Source organism: Hipposideros armiger, unplaced genomic scaffold (assembly GCF_001890085.2).
Source record: "Hipposideros armiger isolate ML-2016 unplaced genomic scaffold, ASM189008v1 scaffold_481, whole genome shotgun sequence".
Taxonomy (NCBI): domain Eukaryota; kingdom Metazoa; phylum Chordata; class Mammalia; order Chiroptera; family Hipposideridae; genus Hipposideros; species Hipposideros armiger.
Genome location: NW_017731831.1, coordinates 1132376 through 1147554, shown reverse-complemented (window position 1 = coordinate 1147554; position 15179 = coordinate 1132376). Strand labels below are relative to the sequence as shown.

The window sequence follows — 15179 nt, the reverse complement described above, 5'->3', positions numbered from 1 at the left end:
GCTCAGGAAAGTCAGGCATGAGAAAGCCTTTCCCCTAAAGTCTCAGAGGCAGAGACTCTGCTTGACAGATGAAGAAAGCTCTCAGAATGAGTTTTCCCTCGGATCAGTCCCCCTGGGGTGCTATAGGAGTGTTGTCAATTTTGATTTTCATTCAGAATCATTAAGCGGCAAATAGTAACCATAACCATCGATACCCCCGTTAATCAGCTGTTCTATGCTCACTGTTTCCCGCCCCCAGGCCTAGTGAAGTCGAAGATGTTACATACAGTGAAGAAGATGCTGCCGTCGTGGAGACTGCCCAGGTGCAGATCGGACTCAGGTAAAGGAATGTGCATGGGGGGAGGGGCAATGCCAGAATTCCGCACAGTGACGAGTGAGTGGCCTGTGCGCTCGCCTCATTTCATCAGTTTCTCTTTTGACAGATATGATGCAAAAAGGTCAAGTTTCATGGTGATTATAGCACAACTCCGAAATCTTCATGCCTTCCTGATACCTCATACTTCCAAAGTGTAAGTAAAATCAGTGAAGAACAAATTGAAGAGCTTAGAAATGCCCACATAGGATAATTTTACATTTTAATCAAGCAATCTATCCAATGAAGACATGGAGAACAGCAAAGCTGGTCATGTCTTAATCAAAAGCAGATAAAGACAGAGAGAAAAGGAGAATGTGATAAAAAGCATTTTGAGTTTTGATTCTTACTCAGCCAATTCATTATTAAGAATAGGAACCAAGACTTTTTAACCTCCCTTTTCAACCAAAAATTCCGTATTATGCTGGGTTGGGGCCTGGTTTTTTGAAATACAATTAAAATTTTTGTTATTGCCTAATTGTGACTACCGTTGGTTTGGAAGAATTTTCTGATCTTTTACATGAGACTGTAGTGATTAAATTTTACTTATCAGTACAGCATTGCCAAACATTGCATCGTGACACTTGTAAGAGTGTCATGGTTTTATCATCAAATATTCACTTCCCTGTGACCAATAATTTCTTCAACTTATTTCACTTTATTTCACTTCATCAAACCATAAATCCCAATGAAATAATGGCGTAATGCTACACTCCATTGCTTAGGGACTATTTGTTTCCTGACAGTTTCCGGAATCAGAATTTCAGTGACTCTCTTAAGGGCCCATGGCTAGAAAGTACCAGAAAGAAGTCAGATTTCAACTTAGCACCTCTGACTTAGAATCCAGAATCCTCTGACTTAGCACCCTGCACGTAATAATGTGTTGAATATGCCAGTACAAGGGTTTGGGATTGAGAAAGAGCTATTGGGGTGGATACCCAGCCAGGTGGATGTTTTCCTAAGTAATAGAGTATATTCCTCAGTGAAAAGCATATAATAGAGTAAATATGAGAATTCTGGGTGTTTTCCCTGTAGGTTTACTTTTAAGTTTACATCCAGTATTTTAAGAATGGTCAGAGAAAAACCCAAAAAAACAAAACTGGGTCTAAGAAAAAAAACCTAGATGGAGATTATTTAGTCGGCAAGAGAATAGAGCTAGTGGGTGGCTATGTATTGACAACCATCAATACTGGAGGGGAATAGGATTCCAGGAGGGAAGTAGGCTCGGGGGACCTCCTGAAATCAAACTGTGGGGGATCCACATTATTAGCGAGACCGGTGAGGAGGGAAGGCATATGGGGGCGTGGCGAGGTCACCCCAGAGAGCCTGCTTCTGGGGCAGAGATTAGGAATAGCAGTCAGTAGTATTCAGGGAAGACTGGCTTCATAATATTGTTCATGACTCCTCCCAACCAATGAATATACTGGCATACTGGAGTGAGCCATTGGCCACCTTTAATTTTAGTATGGCCTATCAGGGAGAAGATCCCTATCCCTCCAGGGATCCAGTCTGTGAACAGTGAGAGTCAACCCACAGGTCCAGCAGAAAACTGCAAAGCTCCCCAAGAACACGTCCTTTCTTTAAACTCTTTCTGTAAGAGCAGGCATCCCCACATGTTCTATCTCTGCCGGACCAATCACAGTCACTGTCACTTACCTCATAGGAAGCCACAAACCAGTGCCCTCTAGAGGTGTGATGATGGCCGGTGTAGGTCAGGACCAATAACAGTTCTCAAGTGGTGAGGACAGCGGGCGCTCCTGCTCCCCAGCTGCTGTGCAGTTCTTGTCTCATTGGTCCAGCCTCCCCGCGATGCATAGCAGCACGTTCTCAGACCCACATACATGAAAGCCTTGGCCTAAGTAATGACACTGCTAAAAAATGACAGCTGGTATGACATATCCTTAAAATAGTTTTTTTTCCCCCCTAACTTCAAAACGTATTTTTTGATTTTTAATTACGACCCGCGGAGTGTGTATGCTTCAGCTGGCGAGCAGCAGCCACAGCGTTTCTGCGAGTGGCTCCCAACTCATTTGGGAAGGACGCTCTACTGCAGGATGAGAGGAAAGCACCGCCACCCTCTTTCCCTGTGCCTCTGGCTCTTAACCATGTAAAGCCTCACCTTTTTTTTCATGCGGAAACATTTTAGGATCGTGTAAGCGGTTAGGCCACTGATACAGAGTAAAACTGAAGGCTGGAGAAATAGAAAATGCTTTCCCTCCATTCCAGCTTTCTGATATACTCCCCCTTATTGCTTCCCCATGAAGGCAGAGGAAAAACATTTTCTCTGCTAAATGTCCAGCCTTAACAGCAGTGGCCCCAGATCCACTAGATTTTCAGTACTTAATCTCCATAATCAGTGTTCATGTAAATATAGAAATAATATGACATTCCTCAGTTCTGCATGTGAATTTACAGTTTTTGTTGTTAGAGAAAGGCATCTCTTAGAATATGAATTAGACAAGCCTGGCAGTAGGGGGAAGGGATTTAATGGATGTTCTCCTTCTGGGATTTAAAAGAAAATATCTCGTGCTGTTTCTAAGAATTGTGAGTCCTCTCATAATGTGTGCTCAGAAAATTCACTTTAAAGTGGTATTAGAAGTTTTTTTTTCCTCTAACTTCTGAATTTTACAAAGCATAAGACTCTTAAAACAGTTTGTCATTTCTGATACTTCTGAGCTGCTAGACAGTGATATTTTTTGAACTGTTGAATTTCATCTGTTTTAAATTTTCATAACAATATGCTACTCAGTCTTTCTTTTTCTCTAGTAAGATAATGTATTCCATCCCAGGGACATGATCATCATCATCTCTTGGTTAATACTCAGGATGCGTATTTTGGGGACAAAGTCCTCAGTACCTCTCATGTGTCCCTACCTTCCCAGGCTGTACATGGGCAGGTGGGAAGTTCCGTTCGTCTGCCCTGCACGTTTCTGTCATGCGCCTTTACTGCGCCCCGAGGGGAGTGGCAGGCTGGGCACAGGCTCGGGCACAGGCGGCCCGGGTGGGTGAGGAACAGCCTCTGGGCTGCTGAGCACAGACGGACCCATTATGGCATCAAATCTTTAGGCTGATAACAAAATCCATGTTCCCCCATGTTTCTCTCTTTTGCAGATAATTTGAAACGATAGCTGTGAATCCAGTATAATTAAAGTACCTCTGAAACCCGTTTTGCTCTCGTTCTTTGCAGGTACTTTAGGGTTGCTCTACTTCCCTCCTCAACTGATATCAGCTGTCTGTTTCGAACAAAAGTCCATCTAGCCACGGAATCCATTTTATTCAATGATTTGTTCAGAGTGGCCATTTCCCAAACGGCCTTACAGCAGAAGACACTGAGAGTAGATCTTTGCTGTGTTAGTAAACACCGAAGGGAAGAATGCCTGGTAGGACTTGTCATAATTACCGTTACCTAATGACACTTACGTCATCTGAGAAACATTTTCCAGTTGCTGTTTTGCCAACCCTGGTACCACTACAGATCTGCGCAGTGCCTCAGATACACTCAATGGTTGTTTCATTTTTTATCTGAAGTAGCGATTTCGGGCTTTCATTCTCTTATTCTAGACCTTTAACGTCTGCTTATAAATTGTGATTTTCTGTAAAATCTACTTTCTGTTTCTACCTTTTGGTTAAAGAAGTTCTTTGACCTCTGGTTTGACTGTCGCTATGGAGTATGTTTATTATTCCCAATTTGAGTCTTGTGCTGGGTGCTTATATATTTTCACATTTAATCCTCATGACAATTTTATGAAAAAGTATGATTATTTCGATTTTCAGATGAAGAACTGCTTAGAGAAGTAATCTGTTTAGAGTCACAGAGCTAGTGAATGATGGAGCCAGATATGAAAAAGACATCCCTCACATAATTCACTGTTAGAAATTTAAATTAAGCACAACACTTAGAATATGGTTCCTTTGTTCAGCTCATTCTCCCAGCCTGTGTTAGAGCTTCTAGGAAGACGTACATGTTGCTATTTAGAGCAATATGAAATTTAAATGCTAAAGTGGAAGACTTCATACATAACTAATAGTGAGTGTAACCCACCACTGTGCATAATAACCAGAAAACCATTACACATCAGTAAAATTGCATAAAGTATTCAAATGTATTTAAAAAACCGACCTGGGTCTCTAGTTGAACTTTTCTCTGCAGTATAATAGGAAACACAAAAACACACGTTTCATGATGAACAAAGTTTAAAAGAGTGATAGATCTCTTATTAGTAGTTCTTTTTCTGTATATAAAAAATATTTGATATTGTCTGACAATAAAGTAAGTTAGAAAGAAGCAAAGATAACAGACTCCTTAGGCTGTCAGAAAGGCTTAGTATAATAGATATGTCAGAAGCTCATAAAGCTAATAAATATGTTAATTGATAGCCTTTCAAAAAATGGTAGTTTAATTTAGATTCTGGCTGATATGTGTGATTTGGTAGAATATAAAAGCTTTTAACCTTTAATTTTTTTGACAGTCTACTAACTTACTTAGCCAAAGAAAAATTTTGCTGAAATCTCATTTAAGAACCACAATGGAGTTTTTGTTGGTTTCTTTTAAAATTTTTCAGCGTATAATGGATTTTTGTGAGTAATCATCAAATAACTCTTACAGCATATTATAAGAAATATTATGGTTTGTACTTAGTCATTTATTTTTTAGTTTTACTTTTTAACTTTATATTTAAAAATAATTTCACATTTACAAAATGTTGCCTGCTCAATCTTTAGGTTTGGGCAAAATAGTATCTCACAAAATAATCCTGACATTGGCTTTTAGATTGGGATTATTTCTTATTTACTTATACATGAAAATATAAAACATCTCGAGCTTAAAAAGAAAAATCCACCAGTGCTTTATATCATGAGTATTGCATTTTTTTTACCATAAAACATAATTATATCAGAAGGAGCAAATATGAATTTAAACATTTTATTTTCTTTTTTTTCTTTCATGTCACATAGGCTGGAACTCAGATCAGTCTGGCAGATTTACCATTTTCCAATGAAATTTTCACTCTGTGGTACAATTTGCTTCCTTCTAAGCAAATGCCTTCCAAAAAGAATGAAGAAGAAAATGAGGATTCTGTATTTCAGCCAAACCAGCCATTAGTAGATCCTATAGACTTGGTGAGTCAAAATTAGAGAAAAAAGTCATTACAATTTAATAAAATAATGCGGGATATACAATTCTATGATACCAACATATTTTTATCCACTTTCACTATCCTTCCTTCTATCGCATTTCACCCTTTTCTCCCATCACAATTTACCCTTTTCTCCCAGCTTCCTAAAAAATAAATAATTTCTAGCTCTGTTTCAAGTATAGTTTATAAAAGAATCACTTGTTGGGCCAGCTGAGTGGCTCAGTTGGTTTACGAGCTCGCTCAAGAATGAGAGCTTGGAGCCACAGGGTCGCCTGTTCAATTCCCGACCTGAGCTGAGCTGCTGCTGTGCTGCCAACAGGTGGCAGGATGACTCAGCTAAAAAAAAAAAAAAAATCACTTGTTTATGTTCACTCATCCTTCCATAAAAATAAACGGATGTGGGGGCTTTATTGTTTTAAGTGACCATGAAAAAACTTTGATTTAAATTTATACTTTCATACATTGTGTTCACTGTCAAGTTATACATTTGGAACTATTATATTTTGCAAACGTTAAAAATTTTAAGCCTAAACAGTATTTTATTGGGTTGTCGGAAAAGTCATGATGCATTTTTGCAACAAAAACATAGAAAAAATATGTCATGACTTTTCTGACAACCCAATAGTTTCCATTGGTAACATCAGTATCCATAAATATTTTCTATTAAAAAATTTTTTGTAACCAGCAGTCATACTTAAGTACATACTTCAAAAAATTTACAAAGGGGCATTTTATGAGGCCATTCATCACTGATTTGTCATCTGTGAATATTGTTACTGAGTTCAAGTTTATTTTAGATTATCTATGAGGAAAGATTTTACTAAGCATACGTCAGATAATTAAAGCACCACTACTCTAGTGATCATCTACTATGTGCAAGAAACTATAGCAGACATTGTGGTAGGTGGAAAAAGTGTTGGTAGAACTTAGATTACACTCCCAGCTTTGTGGTAGACACTAAGTAAGACATACAAAATGATGAAGTATGCTTTATACCTGTAAGGATGCTGTTATAATGGTCACACTGCATGTAAGTTTTTTAACAGCTTTATGCAGTATAATTCACGTACCATCCAGTTCACCCATTTGAAGCACACAATTCAGTAGTTTTTAGTATATTCACAGAGTTGTGCAGCCATCACCACAATCTAAAATTATCACATTGTCATCACCCTAAAAGGAAGCCCTGTGCTTACTAGGCAGCAGTTACTCCTGCTTTTCCCTGTCACCGAGGCAGCCACTAATCTTTCTCCCTCTCTAAATTTGCTTATTGTGGACATTTCATATAAATGCATAATACAATATTTGCTCTTTTGTGATGACCTTCTTTCACTTAGTATAATGTTTTCTTTTCAAGGTACGTATATCCATATAATAGCATGTATTAATACCTCATTCCTTATTATTTCCAAATAATATTCCATTGCATGGTTATACCACCACCTTTTATTTATCTGTTCGTCAGCTGATGAGAACTTGGGCTGTTTATACTTTTTGACTATTATTAATAATGCTGCTCATATACAAATGAACATTTGTATACAAGAGTTTATATGAACATATGTTTTCATTTCTTTTGGGTATATTCCTAGGAGTGGAATGGTAAATCTAACATTTTGAGAAACTACCAAACTGTTTCCCAAAGTGGCTGCACCATTTTACATGCTTACCAGCAATGTATAAGGGTTCCAGTATCCGCACACCCTTGCCACATGTTAGGAATCTGTCTGTTTTATTCTAGCTATGCTAGTGGGTATGAAGTGGTATTTATGTGGTTTTGATTTACATTTCCCTTATGACTAATGATGTGGAGTATATTTTCGTGGACTTATTATTAGCTGTCAGTATATCTTTTTTTTTTTTGAGAGCTCTCTTCTCAGATCCCTTGTCTATTTTTTAAATGGGTTATTTATCTTTTTTACTATTGAGTTATGAGCTTCTCATGTATTCTTGATACAAGTCTCTTATCCAATAAGTGATTTGCAGATATTTTCTCTCATTCTGTGAGTTATTTTTTTCACTTCATTGATAGTTTCATTTGCAGTAAAGTATTAAATTGTACTAAAATTCAAATTGTCTATTTTTTGCTTTTATTGCTTATGCTGTTGGTGTCATATCTAAGAAGGCTTTGCCAAACCTAACATTACAGAAATTTACTCCTGTGTTTTCTTCTGAGAGTTTTTGCATTTAGTTTTATTTTTAGGTCTCTGATTTATTTGAGTTGTTTTTTATGTGTGATGTGAGGGATGGGTCCAATTTCATTTTTTTGTATGTAGGTATGAAGTTGTCCCAACACCATTTATTGAAAAAAACTATGCTTTACCCATTGCATTATCTTGGCACCCTTGCCAAAAATCAATTGTCCAAAAATGTAAACATTTATATTTTTGGACTCCAAATTCTTTTCCATCAATCTATATGTCTATACTTATGCCAGTACCACACTCCTTTGATTACTATAGCTCTGTAATTTTGAATTCAGAACGGGTGAGTCATCAAACTTTTTTTTTTCAAGATGGTTTGGGCTGTTCAGGGTCTGCATTTCCATTTGAATGTTAGTATCCGGTCTGTCAATTTCTGCAAAAAACAAAAGAAGACAGCTAGGATTTGATGATAGAAATTGCATTGAGTTTGTATGTCAATTTGGGGGTATTGTCCTCTTAATAGTGTTAAGTCTTCTGATCCATGAATACAGGATGTCTTTCCATTTATTTAGGCCTTCCTGAATTTCTTACAGCAATATTTTGTAGTTTTCAGAGTCCAAGTTTGCACTTCTTTTGTTAATTTTATTCTTTTTGATGCTATTATAAATAGAACTATTTTCTTAGTTGCATTTTCAGGTTATTCATTGCATAATTAATTTTTGTCTACCTTGAATCCTGCAACTCATAATAATCATTTTTTTAGTGGGTTCTCTAGGATTTTCTATGTATAAGATCATATATTCTGCAAATAGAGGTAGTTTATTTCTTCTTTTCCAATTGTCTTTTATTTCTTTTTCTTGCCTATTTGCCCTGGCTAGAACTTCTAGTACAATATTGAAAGAAGTGGTAAGAGCAGACTTCCTTGACTCGTATGTGATCTTCATGGGGAAGCTTTCAGTCTTTCACCATTAAGTATGATTTTTCTGGTTTTTTTGTAGATGTCCTTTATCTGGTTGAGGAAATCCTCTTCTTTTATTAGTTTGTTCAGTGTTTTTACCATTAAAGGCTGTTGGATTTAGCAAGAGATTTTCAGCATTTATTGAGATGATATGTGGTTTTTGTCCTGTGTTCTTCAGATGTTAAACCAATCTTGCATTCCTAGGCTACATCCCACTTGGTCATGGTGTATAATCATTTTTATATTATCAGATTCAGTTTTTTGTTATTTTATTGGGGACTCTTTTGTCTACATTCATAGTTTTTTTGTGATATCTTTGGTTTTGATATCAGGGTAATTCTGGCCTCATGGACTGAGTTATGAAGTGTTCTCTCCTCTTCTACCTTTTGGAAGAGCTTGAGAAGAACTGATATGAATTCTTTAAATGTTTGGTAGCATTCACCACTGAAGCCATGTCAGCCTGGACTTTTCTTTGTGTTTTTGTTAGTTTTGTGTGTTTTGTGTGTTTTGAAGTTTTTTGTTAACTAATTCAGTCTCTTTACTTGGAAGTCTCTTCAGAATTTTCTCTTTGTGTCAATTTTGGTAGTTTGTGTCTCTCTAGGAACTTACCCGTTGCATCTAGGTTATCTAATTGGTTGGCAAACAGTTCTTCATAGTATTTCCTTATAATCCATTTTATATCTGTAAAGTTGACAATAATGTCCCTTCTCTCATTCATGATTTTAGTAATTTAAGCTTTCGCTTTACTTTTCTTGGTCAGTTTCACTAAAGGTTTGCCAATATTTTTCATTTTCTCAAAAACCAACTTTTGTTTTCAGTGATTTTTCTCTGATATTTCTGTATTCTCTGGTTTATGAATTTCCATTCTGGTCTTTATTTTTTTCTTCCCTCTGATTGTTTTAGGTTTATTTTGCTCTTTTTCCATTTTCTTACTGTAGGAACTTAGGTTATTGATTTGAAATCTTTCCTGTTTTTTAATGTAGATCCTGACAGCTATAAATTTCCCTCTGAGCACTGCTTTAATGAAAGCAACTCATAAATTTTGTATATTGTATTTTAATTTTCATTTGTGTCAAAGTATTTTGTAATTTCTAAAAAAATTTTTAATACTTTTTTTATTTTTTTAAAATTTTTTCAATTACAGTTGACATACAGTTGACATCAATTACAGTTGACATTTTGTTTAGTTCTTTTTCTGTAGTTCTTTTCTGTTCTTTCATTTGGGACATGTTTCTCTGTCTCCCCATTTTGGCTGCCTCCCTGTGTTTGTATCTATGTATTAGGTAGGTTTGCTATGTCTCCCTGTCTTAGTAGAGTGGCCTTATGTAGTGGGTGTCTTGTGGGGCTCAGTGGCACAGTCTTCCTGATCACCTGAGCTGGGTGCTGCAGGTGTGTCCCTTGTGTGTGTTGAGTGTGCCCTCCTGTTGTAGTGGAGCTTTGGTTGCTGTTTGAACACCATTTGGAGGGATTGACCCTCATGCTGATTGGTTGTGAGGACTGGCTGTGACCACAGTGGAAGAGCTGTTGTTCAGGGATTGATCCTATCAGGGACTGATCCTATGTCTGCTCAGTCTGCCCTTTGGGTGTGTTGTTTGTGGAGGTGGTTGGGTGGTGCCCTGATGTGGTCTGAAGCTGACCTCCTGGTGTGCTGGTTCTGGGGCCTCTTGGCAGAGGCTGTGTTGCAGGCTGAGGTCAGCTGCTGCCTATACCCTGCCTCAGGCCACTTAGTATGAGCTACAAAGTGATTTGCAGATGTTTGCCACTTCTCCTGGGCTTAGAGGTGCCTGGGAGAAGCTAAGCTGTGAGCCGAGGCTGGCTGCCACTAGTGCCAATCTTAGGGCTGCTTTGCAAGACGTACAAGGAATGCTGAGGCCAGATGCTGCTTGTTTGGGGTTTGCGAACCTTTGAGAGATTTTAAGAAAGTCTGTAGCGTGATCCAAGACATGCCGTGTATATAGAAAAGCTACTGGATATGGCTTAGGTGGGCCCACAATTTGGGTGGGGCAGGGCCTCAGGGAATCACCAGGGCAGGGCAAACAGTGTTAGCCAGTTGAAGGAGACCAGATACGGTGGTCACCTGCGTCTGCACACCAGGAGCAGGGAGGTCTTAACAAAGGAACAATGTCTGGGAGAAAGCTGACCCTCCAGCCCTCATCCTGAAGCCAGACAATTCAGTTCCTCCTCATATGTCCCTGGTGCCTTTTAAGCTACTGCCCCAGTGCTGGAGCTCAGAGGAAGTAGGTCTGTGTGCGGGCCCTTTAAGAGCAGCACCTGGGACTTCAGCCGTTCTCCGTCTCACTCAGCCACAATATCCACTGGTTTTGACAGCCAGGATTATAGGGTCTTCTCTTTCCAGCACTGGGACCCTGGGCTAGGGAGCCTGGTGAGGGGCTGGCTCCTCAGGGGGACCTCTGCAGCCAAGATATCCCTCCTGATTTTCAACCGCCACACGTGGGACCAGCCCGTTCTGCATCTCCACTGCTTTTATCAGTCTCGAGGTAGCTGCTTCTATATATCCTTAGTTATAGGACTTCTGTTTAGCAGATTTCAAGTGATTCTCAGTGATGGTTGTTCTGTAGTTTAGTTATAATCTCGTTGTGTTCTGGGAGGAGGTGAGCACAGGTTTTACCTACTCTGCCATCTTGACTGGAAGCCAGTATTTTGTCATTTTTCTTGTGACTTCTTTGACTCATTATTTATGAATGTGTTAATTTCCAGATATTTGTTCACTTCTTATTTCCTTCTGTTATTGATTTCTAGTTTCATTAAAATATAATCAAAGAACATATTTTGTATGATTTCAGTCTTTTTAAATTTATTGAGGCTTGTTTTATGGCCAAGTATATGGTCTATCCTGAAGCATGTTCCATTTGCACTTGAGAAGAATGTGTATTCTGCTATTGTTGGGTGGAGTTCCATAGGTGTTTGTTAGGTTTATGGCTAGTAGTATTCTGTTGTATATATGTACCACATATTCTTTATCCAGTCATCTGTCAAAGGACACTTAGGTTGTTTCCATGTCTTGGCTATTGTGAAAATGCTGCAATGAATATGAGGGTACATATATCTTTACAAATACGTGTTTTCAAATTTTTCGGACAGATACCCAAAAATGGGATTGCTAATTGTTGGTCCATAAGAGGTAATGAATCTTTTTTTCCTTTTACTACTTGTAAAATTTCCTGTTTTCCTTTGCTTTTCAGCAGTTTTACTCTGATGTGCTAATGTGATTTTTTTTGTTTGTATGTTTATTCTAGTGAAATTCTCCATCATTCCATCAGTTTTCTTGAACATATTAATTGTAAAGTTTTACATTTCTTCTCTAAGTAACTGTAGTATATGGATCGCCTGTGGGTTTGCCTCTTTTGTCTATTGTTTTTCTTGGCTTTCAGTCACTGGGTCCTGTTTTCAATGGAATGCTGGATATTATGTATGAAGAATTATAGAGGCTCTGGCTGATAGCTTCCTCCAGAGAGGATTTAATATTCTTCTGGAAGGCAGATTACAATATGGGCAAATCACCTGGATCACTTGGGGAACCTGAATTCCAATTTTTCTCTCCCTAGGATGGTGAGGCAACTGAAATATCTGCTTGCTGTTTTAGCCTCCAACCAGCTGGTTTTTGCTTTATTTCTCAGCTTCTTGCTTTGCACAGTTGCAGCTTAGGAATGGCAAATGCCTCGATAGGAATATTACACATAACATTGGGCTAAAGCCACTTTAGAGTTCATTTTCTCTGATCCCTTGTGTGCTGACTGCATGGTAGTCGTCAACTCAGGTTTCATCTTTGCATTCTACCAACACTGCCACAGTTCTGGGCAGCCACAATCTCTTTAGCCTGTATGCCTCACCACTAGAATTGATTGACACATGGCCCCCAGGGAAAAGAGTGGCAGAGTGGCAGTGGTGGTCGGCTCACCTCTTGCATTTCCCTTCTGCCTGGGATCTTGGCCTTCTAGTCCTGATTGCCTTTGCTGCTCTTCATTGCTTTAAATCAGCTGGAGTTTTTGTCTGGTTTTTTTTTTTGCTTTTTATTTTATTCATCTTTCATATTCTCAGCAGGAGAATTGGGTCGAGTACCAGCTTCTTTTTCACAACTGAAGCATAAGTCCCCATCTGATGGGTTTCTAAATCACTTCTAGAAATGTCTGATGTTAATTGCCATATGTCTTACATTCTCCAGGATGCAGTGTCAGCCTTACTTGCGAGAACATCAGCTGAGCTGTTGGCTGTGGAACAAGAATTAGCACTAGAAGAAGAAGAACCAGGGAGGGGAGAAGAACAAAGGGGTCCGGATGGAGATTGGTAAACACGTATTTCCTTTGCTATTGGGAACCCAAAGAGAACGTGTTTAGTTCCTCTTAAGAAACTTTCTAGGAAACCTTTATAGGTTCAGATCTTATTCTGGAATTATGGAAAGCAGTGAGGCTCCAGGCATCTGCCCCTAGAGGAACAACTCTCCTCCGTCATTAGAGAGTTGAAGTGGGTAATTGATAGCAAGATTGTGAGCAAAGTTAGCACATCAGCGAGATTCTTTGTTCTTCAGTAATTTTTAACACTATTCCTTGAGCTTTTTAAACTTTAAGTCTTAAACTGTCTATTTTAAAAGGTATGGTAGCTTATTGTAGATTTATAGATAAATTTTAAAACGGACTCTCTTTTCTTATAAACTACCAGAAGTACCATTTAGCCTGTGGTAAGTCAGAGCAGATATTTAGAAAACAGCTTCTGAGTAGTCTTTGCTCTGTTTGTTACCACTTTCACCTTCTTTTTTTGTTCTCTTTTCATTATCCATACCTCATCGTTTTTTTTTAAAAAAAAAAGGGAAGAAATGTTATTATAGCTTTTGTCTAGATTCGTGTATGTATAAAGAACTATCTTTCCTGGTTTGTACTATTTTCTCTAAAAACAAATTTTAGTGACTACATCAGCCTTTTAAGTATACGTGTAAAATCATTTGAATTAGTTTTGTATATATAGTTGCTTATACTGTTATGTTTGATTGAGCTACTGTTAATACATATATGCACATATATACATGTATAGCATGCATTTGTGTGTATGTATGTATATAAAACTTTTTATAAATTTGAATGACAAGATATATCATAAATAACAAAGTCATGGACATTTGGATGGAACAGCTTATTACAGTGATATAAAAAGGTACAGCTATACTTTGTTCTTATCAAAAGCCCTTTATAGTAAATAAAAATCAGAGCACTAAAAAAAATAATATGAGAGTAATTATAAGTTTCATCATGGTATCTTTAAATATTAGGTCTTCTTTGTGTATGTAAAATGCAATTTGTTTCACACACATTTCAAAAACTACATTTAGTATGTAAAATAAAGAAACTAATAACTCATGGTATTGCTAGTTCCCTGGTATTCATTTCATGACTAGCCATTTAGTAATCGGTGCCAATTTGCCAATATATCACCAATCACAATTAAAGCTCAACTTTTAGTTATCAGTAGAAAAAATGATTGCATTCTAAGGCTATGCAACACAACAAAGCATGAGATATTCTAAATCACCCTGGTGCACCTGCTTTCCTGTCAACAGAGTTCAGACAGAATATAAACCATGTTCATATTCTGGTTGTCTTACTATAATGCTGCCCAAGCCCATGCCATGGCTTTTGTTAAAGACAAGATCATATGGCATTAAGAGCTTCCCTTTTTCAGTAGTAAAACTCTCTTTCCACAGGCTCTACCCCTGCTGGACTGTAAGCACAATTGATAATGGATATTTTTTAATCCATGTCTTTGTCCACTCTTAGCAGTCACTCCATGCCATTGTATGATTAATTTTACAATAAATCAACAACTAATACCAAGTTATAGTGAGTGTCAATATTTTTAAATGGTGGGGTTAAACTTCATATTCAATATATTTCTATTTTAATCTCTAGGAATTTGTTCAAATTCATGAATTTAACCTTTTAGTACCAAACTATGGTGATTTTACTGTAGATTACTGGACATAATTTTATTTTTCATGAGCATTTGAGTAAAGGTCCCAGCCAAAAAAATGGCTTGAATCATTATGTATGAGTCTGTTCCTTGCCCAGAAAACGGGTGAATGTACCCAAGTTGCACATTTCACGGAGCACACCGACTTGACCTAAAGTGTGTTTTGTTTTGGTTCACTGAAGGTTGTTAACAATGCTGAGCGAGGCCTCTGATGAAATTGTGACCGAAGAAGAAGCTGAAGTTACTTTGCCAGAGGGCAGTAGACATACCGAAGACTCAAGTTCATGCCCGAGTGTGCCTGAGATGAATGAAGACACTAGTAGGAAAGAACATAGCTGTGCCAAAGACCTTGGAAGTCAGCCACCTCCTGTAATGCCCACCCTGGTGAATATTTCCAACTGTACTCTCCTAAAGCAGAGCTTTTACAGGCACCATGTCGACTAAGTTTGTCCCTTAGGGTATAATTGCATATTAGGATTTTTGAGGCAAAGCTGATGATGATAAGCATTTGTGAGAGTAAGCTGTAAGAAGCATTGTAAATGCTTTAAATTTTTAAATGGGCCCAAAATATTCATTCACCACTTAAATTTCATATAAGAAGATAAATC

General features: G+C 37.8%; 1 protein-coding gene across 1 annotated transcript in view; it reads left to right on the top strand.

Annotated features, from left to right (window-relative positions):
• WWC2 (WW and C2 domain containing 2) overlaps nt 1-15179 on the top strand; it is a 189115-nt gene that overhangs the window by 152129 nt on the left and 21807 nt on the right. Inside the window, exons 13-18 of the mRNA XM_019666959.1 lie at nt 239-319; nt 423-509; nt 3540-3732; nt 5309-5473; nt 12776-12897; nt 14754-14955. Of these exons, the coding sequence (XP_019522504.1) occupies nt 239-319; nt 423-509; nt 3540-3732; nt 5309-5473; nt 12776-12897; nt 14754-14955 (850 nt within the window). The remainder of the gene's footprint in view (nt 1-238; nt 320-422; nt 510-3539; nt 3733-5308; nt 5474-12775; nt 12898-14753; nt 14956-15179) is intronic.